Source organism: Morone saxatilis, unplaced genomic scaffold (genome assembly GCF_004916995.1).
Source record: "Morone saxatilis isolate NCDOM2014 unplaced genomic scaffold, NCSU_SB_2.0 Contig11, whole genome shotgun sequence".
NCBI lineage: Eukaryota > Metazoa > Chordata > Actinopteri > Moronidae > Morone > Morone saxatilis.
The window spans coordinates 29,289,712-29,298,858 of NW_023339663.1; the positions used below are offsets into that span (position 1 = coordinate 29,289,712).

At 40.0% G+C, this 9,147-nt stretch overlaps 1 protein-coding gene across 1 annotated transcript in view; it reads left to right on the forward strand.

The window, feature by feature from the left end:
• The window catches only part of fah (fumarylacetoacetate hydrolase (fumarylacetoacetase)), a gene marked incomplete in the record, with an annotated part of 15,646 nt that overhangs the window by 3,588 nt on the left and 2,911 nt on the right, over nt 1–9,147 (forward strand). The window contains 7 exon segments of the mRNA XM_035651803.1: nt 482–572; nt 1,653–1,750; nt 2,558–2,610; nt 2,801–2,900; nt 7,723–7,853; nt 8,403–8,478; nt 8,923–8,969. Coding sequence (XP_035507696.1) covers nt 482–572; nt 1,653–1,750; nt 2,558–2,610; nt 2,801–2,900; nt 7,723–7,853; nt 8,403–8,478; nt 8,923–8,969 — 596 coding nt within the window.

Below are 9,147 nucleotides of genomic sequence, written 5' to 3' on the forward strand. Positions count from 1 at the left end.
CAATAGATCCTCTTGAATGTTACACACTGGACCTTAAAGAGTTCCCTTCATTGGAAATAAGACGCTCAAACCAGGAAAAACAGACCCATACCAAAAGTACACCAAGGTATTAAGATACAGGTGTCCATATACTGTTGGCCATATGGTTTGAATTATATATTATTGTCAGGTCATTGTCAGTTTTCCTTTGTAAGACTTCATCATAATGGAATGCGCGTGCAGTGTTTTTCTTGTGTGTAATTTTCTTATTGGGTTGGAAGATCTAAATGCAGGGAATAGCTTTCACATAGTTAAGTGGGTTTGAGGCATATGAGCACCAGGGGGCACTGTTTAACAACATATTACATGTCTGTTACTTATGAATTGGCTCACTCAGTCAGGTCTGTGCTGATCGACCTCACTAATGACAGAAGGGTACAGGCAATAGATGTGAATATTTCAGCTTTATCCTCTCATGAACTCTCATCTCTGTTTTTCACAGGCGATTACACCGACTTCTACTCCTCCAGAGATCACGCCACCAACGTTGGCATCATGTTCCGCGGGAAGGAGAATGCTCTGATGCCAAACTGGTACGCTATCACTCAAGCCAGACACTAACATCTGTTGATAGAATGAACAAAAAGGCTTACAGAGAGGCCTTCCCAGTGCCGGGGGAAGATATTGGGAGACAGCTTCCAACAAATTCTTCAAGGCTCTCTGCAAACAGTGATATGTGGAGGGACACTACAAGGTTTCTCTAATTGATTTGGGCCTCAGAGCGTCAGTGTGCATTGAAACGCTGCAGTGGGGCTCTGGGAGCATCCCTGCAGCATGCCTCAGTCACACAGCACAGACAGCCTTCATTTATTCTCAGGCCCTCGTGGGAGGAATGCTAAGGTGGCCCAGGGCAGCTCTGTCTCCCTCTGAGTCTGACACGTTGCACTCTGGTTAAGCAGGTGATTGGCAGGCTGATCTCCCAGGCTGTCAGAGTCTCTCCCCATGTCAAATCTCAGGGATCAGAATAGTTTTCAGCAATATTGCTTTGACGATGAACATGTCGTGTATTATAGATAAGGAAACCACTACATATTACCCATTTCAGTTTATTGGTGGCTACAGTAGATTTCTTCATGAGACCAAAATTAGGACCTAATCTGAGATAGTCGAAGCCAACCCTTTTAAAATCAGGTTTACATGTTTTCTAATTCAGTACATATTTGTACCTGCAAGTGACCACAACAACATAGTCACAAACTAAAAACTCGGTTGTTAGAGGGATTAATGTAGTTGCATTAAGCCTCAAGCAGAGGGTGATCAAAACAAAAAGACAGCAATGCATTTATGTAGTTTCCATCTTTGACTCATTGCTGCAGCATTTCTGCACTTCCCTTTCCAGAGATCACCAAGCAGCACTTGGACACCCTACGTATTGCTCTTTTTTGTCTGTGCTCATCTTCATTACAATATAACTGATAAAGCTGCAGTGGGTAATGACCATGACCAGACATAAAAATATCATCCCTGTCCAGTGAAATCCCATTCCTATTCAATATACACAGTTTGTAGACTAACAATGATCTAGGCACAGTGTCCCACATAAAAACTGAGCTGTGTTTCCCCATAGTGGTTGTGTGTCTGTTGTGCTAACTACTAGTATTGTGTTTATGCAGGCTGAGGCTCCCAGTGGGATACCATGGTAGAGCATCATCAGTGGTTGTTTCTGGGACGCCCATTCGCCGCCCCTCAGGCCAGATGAGACCTGACCAGAGTAAGATCCTTATCAGTATTGGGCTCTATCATTCACATCATAACATTTATTTCTTGTTACTAATTTGAGAAACTTTGCTCATCGGTTTTTTACGAACACATCTTCAAGACCACAATGGACACTTTCAAAAACAAAAGGCTCCAAATCAGATTTTTTTTTATTCCATACATTCCTCTTCCTTGTCAAAACATGATACACAACATACATTACCCACAATGCAACTTGACTGCCAACAGTTCAGTTGGAGATTTGGGTGTGTTGTGGCTAATGTCGCCTGGAGCCTCTATACCCTCAAGCAAAGATAAGGAGGTCTGGTAAGCATCAAGCATCATTTAAAAAAACTGCTACAGATTTGGGGAAGAATCTTGATGAATTTGTTTCCTATATCAAGGAAATCAAACTGCACTTAATGATTGGCACAGTTACAAAGTAGCTTAAACGATCCATCGCCAGCCTGTTGGCCTTTAAAACCCTTTCAAAATCACAATGTTAAATGTTTTATCCTTATGTCAAAGCTGTTTAAAGAACTTGGAGATGAGCTTTTTAAATGTGATACGTTTCAACAGCGATACTTTTAAATTCCTAAGATAGTGTACTGTGAGAAGATTACAACTAATTCTGAAATTAATCAATGCAGCTGTTGCGCCTAAATGTAATAGTTTACCTTGTGTGAACCAGCTTTTTGCCCAAAAATGTGAAGTGATGTCACTATTTGAATAGATTTTGACCAGATTTTGCTCTACAATGTGAAAGTAGACAACCTCTTACAGCTGGTAATAACCATGTTTCCTGTATACTTTCTCTTAGCGAAACCTCCAGTGTTTGGCCCATCGAAGCAGTTGGACATTGAGCTGGAGATGGTGATTATAGTATTTACTTAATCTAACCACATTTGTAGTGTTTAAATAGATGTTGAAATAACTTAATTTCAACATCTGAGCTGTCTCAGAGAAAGGCCTGAGTTGCCCTTTGTTAGACTGTGTGACATTCAGTATTGCACAACAGCCTCAGTATTTCACTGCTGTTATATTTCTTCTTTACTCTGATTAGGCCTTCTTTGTTGGGAGACGGACTCAGCTGGGGGAGCCAATTCCCATCAATAAAGCCCACGAGCACATCTTTGGCATGGTGCTCATGAACGACTGGAGCGGTAAGAGCCTCTGTACAACACACCAACATAATCTTCGTTGTATGTGCTTGTAGATTGTTTTGTGGTTCTCCTACACATCCTGGCAAACCTGGGATTATGTTGTATGCCATTCCCAGTCTAAAAAAACGAACAAAATGTCAATGAAAGCAGGGATTTAACATTTAGGACGGATGTTGGTACCAGTTAAGTTTGTGTGACTGTTCTGATGTTTGAACTGGTTCTGTGGTGAAGCTGATGCTACGCTGCCAAATCTACAGCACTAATTACCAGTGACGTTTCACTTAGAGGCACACTTGTTCCATAATTTAGCCCTGCATTATACATGTTGATGCAGTCGCTTTAGATTTAGTCGGATGGAAATGGTTTTAGATTAAATGGCAGTCAGCCCCCATCATAACATGAGTGGGAATATGTATTATTGATTTAGTTGGAAATCTCTGGAGAGGACATGCGTGGGGCTTTTGCTCCCTGACTGTCATTTCCTCTAATATCCCCTCTTTACTCCTGCCTCAGCCATACTGTATCCTTTTCCTCCATCTCTGCCAGCAGAGGTAGATAAAAGCGACATTACAAGAAAATATTACCTATATTTTTTAGAAAACTTGTAATTGTGTTGTTTTAGTTCAGTGGTTGCCAACCTTTTCCTTAAGCAATCCCTTTTCTATCTCTGAGTAAACTGACAAAGTGACGTATTTATAGAACAGCTGTCAACAGCTGATAAACTGTACAATGAACCCAAACAGTGAACACAGTAACTGCAGGAAGTAAGTGTATAACCAGAGATTTGGAGGAATTTTCAGCAGATTAACTCCTGTGAATATTGAGATTTCCTGATATTTTTAGTAACTTTTTATACAATTCTATGCCTGTATTGTGTATTTTTATCAATCATCCATACTGTCTGTGGTGAGATAATAGACATAGTGAAATGGGTCATCACAATAGTCATCCTTAAACATTCTCTGATTGGGCTCATTTCTAGTAATTAGTGAAAAAATCTAGTGGAATTAAACAGTGTCTCATTTTGCCTTGGACCTTCTCAGAAAACCCCACTCTGCATCCACCTGCATAATTCATCAGCACTCTGAGAGGAGCAGGGAATGTGTGATGTCAGATGTGGAGTGATTTGACGCTAGAGTTGTCTTACAGTGCGGCTGAGAGCAGTGATGGCTGCAAGCTAATGCGCAGGGAGAGAGCAGTCCAATCTGAAACAACTGGAGGGCTGACTACTTAAGATGGAGTTTTGCTGAGGTTGAAATAAAATGACTGGTCTGCAAAACTTTGCCAGGTACAAAATGTTCCTTCAAAATCTGCTCAGAGGTTTTTGTGACTGATTTATACTACGAAAACACACCAGTCCAAAGGATAGCAGGTCTTACAAACTGACAACAGTAGAAACCAGACTAAAAATTAATATCCACTTCAAAACACTTAAGTAGGACAAATACAAACCAATGGAACAAATACTAATCTGTCCACTTACTCCATTAATAAGCCCAGGGTGTAACTAAAAGTAAAACCTTTAACTTAAGCTACGATACCCAAAGCAACATGATTGGCTTGCTATTTATAGCTATTGCTAACTTAACCACGGAATGAGTACGTGTTGAAAACATGATATCTAGGCAAAGCCATTAAATCATATGTGTTACTTTATGTTATACTTTATTTTTTTTAATTAATCAAAATTTCTGTGTTCAATTTGACAGCATTGACACCAAGCGGGGGTGGACAGGCATTTTTTAGGAATGACAGCTGCCACCCCATTTGGTGTAATCCCAGTTTGAAAATGTATTTGTTCCTTTCCATTTACTGTTACTTCCATCCTCCCTATCTTTACTGTTACTTGTCAGCCCAGCCTTCCTGCTAAATTCAATATGGCAGCACTCTGTAATCTACTGTACTACACTGCCTGAAGCTCTGCCACAGCCTGACTGGCTGTGATTTAAGAGGTCATTTAGAGCCTGCAGCGAGTGGCATTTCAACACAACTAGTTTTTATTTTCTTGTATTAGTCCTCTGGCAGAGACCACATTAGCCCTGTGTGTGTAGAAAGCACAGCAGCTATTACTGCTTTATGGCTCACCACAGAATGAAGTGTGAGAAGGAATACAAAAGTGGTATTCTCATTAAGGACTGAGGTTACACTCTCAGCTCCTATATGACTGGCGCTGCATATACAGCACAAGCTATATGTGGCGTACAGCAAGTCCACTCACATATACTGTATATGAGATTTTTGTTTGTTTATGAAGACTGTGTATATTTTGATGCCAGAATTAACATATTCTTGCTTTTACAATGTGTCTGTGACATCTTCAAAACAAATGAATCAAGGACATCTAAGTAAATGAAAGAAAACTCCATGTATCATTATTGTGGAAGTGAAATGTGTGGCCACAGATGCTGCTGTTCACAGTCTCACATTAACACAGGTGTGTGTGTATATTCTTCCAGATGAAATCTAAATTCTAAATGGAAATGAAAGCATTATTAAAATTCATCAATTAATCTCTTCCTTTTAAAATCCCTATAACGATACTCACATAAACCTTTTGGGAAATAAAGGCTAAGCATCAGAAAGCTGCAGTCAGTATATCTTTACTCACAGCTGCACTCATATGGCACAGGCAGAATCACATAATTACAATTAGATCATAATATCATAAAGAGAATGGAAAAAATGAAATATCTGTGGAAACTATATTACATAATACAGATGCTTTGGATTGGTGGCTTGAAGATAGTGGATTACATCAGTTGCAATCTGCAACTTTACCACTAGATGCCACTAAATCCTACACACTTCTTCTTTAATGTTGCTTGAATTTAAATGGTAATTTAAATCTACTACGAGTCCACCATGTTGAACCGCCATGTTTCTACAGTAGCCCAAAAAGGACAAACCAAACACTGGCTCTACATGGGGCATTTCTAAACCCTATACACTGGTCCTTTAATAGAAACATTGTTTTATCTCTTCTTTTATAAGGTTTCATAATATGTCTTTAAAGATATGATACTTTGAAGTGTTATGTGAACTGTGTTCTGATTTGTTACCTGCAGATTACAAATTTATTAGATACAAAGATATCCATCATACATTACCCTTAAAATATCCAATGAATGGGAAGTTAGAATTTTGCCTTTAGTGTGCCTCCTATGCAACACATTCTCCAGACTGAATATTTCAAGAACATCCCATCATACGCACGGATACTTCTGAACAGTAGGCCCCACTTGTTTTTTTGTTGTTTTTTTTTACCACAGCACAGTGTGAGGCATTTTTCAGTCTGTGACAGTTCTGCTGAATGTGCAGCTCGAAAGCAAACTGACACTGCTTTCATTTTGTACTCGCTGAAGCCCTCAGGAGATCAGTGCAGAGCTCACCACAGGCTCTCCATGAATATTTGCCATCCAAATGTCTGCCATACGACTGCACGCTAAGTTAAATGCCTCCCTTTCTTCCTCTTCCCCTCTGTTCTCAGTGGTGCACAGTGGTGTAATTGAAAAGTAATTTCTTAAAGGCTCACAGTGGGTGAGGGGAAGGCTCGGCCAATGAGCCGTGTCCGTGTGTGAGGACAGAAGAAGAAGATGATGAGAGCAGACTGGCATTAAAGCTCTTACAGTGCGAGATTATCTCTCTGTTGGCTTCATTAGCTTCACAGTGGAAGAGATCTGTAGGAACACTGGGGTGGATGAGGATACTGCCAGTATGGAGCTTTTTAAAGTTACGTGACCCTACCCCATAGTACATATAACTGTATCCAGTATGAACTAATACTACTTCATAAATCTATTTAACCACATTTGAGAGTGTATGTTTTACACCACTACAATTATTACTAATTACTTAATACTAAAGCTAGCGAATAAATCCTACACACTGGTGCTTTACCCATACACAAAATATGATAACCTTTCAGATTACAATGCATAATCCATAAATTTATTCAACATGTTAAAGAATATTCAACTTATATATTTTTTAACTTATATTCTCCAATAAAGTACATTCAGTAAGTCATATTGGTGTACCATCCACATACAAAAGGTCTATTTTTATCCAGTTGAATAATTCACTGTATCGTCCGCCATCTCAGTAATCTGTGAATCTTTTTTCTCTAAAACCAGTATTGATATAGGTCTCAAATACTCCATATTGGTAGGGCTCTAGTGCTAACCCCTTGTTTTCCCTAAACATGTGAAAAAAATCTACGAGTGCAGTAAAAGCACATCAGCATTTTCTCAGTGTAAATCAGTTTTTTTAAGTAATTTCTAAAATCAGGTTTTAGTTTACTTTATAATTCTAGTACAGTGACACAAACATGGTAGACCTGCACTAACCTTGCATACCCAACAGAGTAAATAATGCACTAAAATACACATTAGCATCAAATATTGCGCAAGGTGTTCAGGTACCTGTGCCTGTGTCAAGCCTGTGTCCTGTTAACTCTCATATTTGGTTTATCTGTTGCAAAGCAGAGGCTAATGTCGGTTGGAGACTGGATAGGTTGCAGATGTGCACTACCTGCACTACCATTACGTTCAGTGGTTGGAAAACTTGCCTTAGGTAAAGGTGGACACTGAATAGATATGGCTACTAGGTTTGTCTTGACTTTACACATTATCATGTAAATTTTTTCGTTCACTATGCTTAGCGGAAAGGTTCAAGTCACCCCGATTCCTGGTCTGGGCTCTTGGTAGTTTTAATTATACCTTTTACTCTGATACCAAACTTTTTGGCCTCCCTGCCTGACAATAAATAATTACCTTTACAGAATCCCTACCCACGTACTTATGCAATGATATTTCATTCTCAGCCAGGGACATCCAGGCGTGGGAGTACGTTCCTCTGGGCCCTTTCCTGGGGAAGAACTTCGGGACAACCATCTCACCCTGGGTGGTTCCCATGGAGGCGCTGTTACCCTTCGCACAGCCCAACACCCTCCAGGTTAGTACAATAGTCTTAACTTACACCAGTTAAGAGAAGCATCCAAGGTCCAGGTCACCTTTTGCGTGTTTACGTTACCTGAAGGCTACTGTAGGTTCTCCTACACGCTATGAAAGGTAGTGCCACTGAATCCTACACACTGGTCTTTTAAGTACAACACCCCTGCAGCTAAGTCTGATATAGTGCAGTTCAAGCTGCTGATGTTGAACTGAGTAGAGTCTGATAATGCGGAACTAAGCCTGACAAGCTAAGTCTAAAATCTATATCTGTATATCTGTACATAAAGAGAACAATGCTGCGTTTCCTCTGGTGCCATCAGCAGCACAAACACATGAGGACTTAAAGCTGCAGTAGGTAACTTTTATTAAACTTTTTGTCATATTTGCTGAAACTTTCACTATATCCTGACAGTAGAACGAGAGACAAATAATCCGGGAAATAATCAGAGTCGAGAAACATAGAAAGATGCTTTAGGTTAGTTGATTGTTGAGCCTCATTCCCAGGTTGTCAAATACTTGCTTTGGGTCCATTTTGTCTCTGTCCCTGCAGGATCCGGAGCCCCTCCCCTACCTGCAGCACCAGGATGCTTACACGTTCAACATTAACTTGTTTGTGTCACTAAAAGGTACTGTACACCAAGTGACTGTCATCCAATCAACTGTAATGATTTCACTGTGTATTTGTGTAGGCAAACACACACACACACAACACACATCGACATTGGCTAAAGACCACATTATCAAGCAGAATGGGTTAACAAGCAGTACGTGGGGGGAAGGAAACCTATCCAAGCAACAGTTTATCTTCCAGTAATGCAACCTTACGTGTGATGTATTAGAACCTTGAAGCCACCAAGTGCACATCCGACTGAGAATGGGACTTTACAGTGAAGGAGGGAAAAGACATCTTGTGTCCAGCAGCCCAACCATTTAGCATATTCATAGATTGTGGAATTTTTAATGAAGTAGAATTAGTAGTTTGCTATGACCCACTGCTATGTGTCAGGAGTACTGCGTTATGTTATGAAGTGAAGTCAATATGAGTAACCTTTTGCTGTTTGCTCTTTAAGGACAGGACATGTCTGAGGCAGCAACCATCTGCAGGTCTAACTTTAAGGTAAGAACCTTGTCTGCTGTGCCACACCCACTCTAACACTGTTCTGCATATAGAAGCTTGTTGGTATTGTACAGGTCAGTCATTTATAGTGTTTGCTGCTGTGACTTCATCTGACCTGAACTTTGTGATGATATTCTTCAAGTTTTTCTCTATTTTTATTACAAATGAAGTTTGGTTG